Genomic DNA, 310 nt, shown 5'->3' on the forward strand with positions numbered 1-310 from the left:
TTATATTTATTTATCATTTATTTATTTATTTATATTTATATTTTGTTTGTATATAGACGCGGGGCAAGAAGAAAGGCGGCGATGCTTCTGCTGCTGCTGCTGCAGCAGCAGCAGCGGCTAAATCTGCTGCTGACAGGAAGCCTCAGAGCAGCAGCAGCAGCAGCAGCAGCAGCAGCAACAGCAGCAGCAGCAGCAGCAGCAACGCTGGTGCAGATTCTGCTGCACGCCAGCAGCACAGTGTCGATAGGTACGGTTTATTTTGTTTTTTTTTTTGTTTTTTTTTTGTTTTTTTTTTTTTTTTTTTTTTTTT

At 41.3% G+C, this 310-nt stretch overlaps 1 protein-coding gene across 1 annotated transcript in view; it reads left to right on the forward strand.

Moving 5' to 3' along the window:
• EMH_0006790 (uncharacterized protein) overlaps positions 1–310 on the forward strand; it is a gene marked incomplete at both ends in the record, with an annotated part of 7,724 nt that overhangs the window by 1,396 nt on the left and 6,018 nt on the right. Inside the window, one exon of the mRNA XM_013497657.1 lies at positions 106–247. Within this exon, the coding sequence (XP_013353111.1) occupies positions 106–247 (142 nt within the window). The remainder of the gene's footprint in view (positions 1–105; positions 248–310) is intronic.

Source organism: Eimeria mitis, genomic scaffold, assembly GCF_000499745.2.
Source record: "Eimeria mitis Houghton genomic scaffold, Emh_scaff283, whole genome shotgun sequence".
Taxonomy (NCBI): Eukaryota; Apicomplexa; class Conoidasida; order Eucoccidiorida; family Eimeriidae; genus Eimeria; species Eimeria mitis.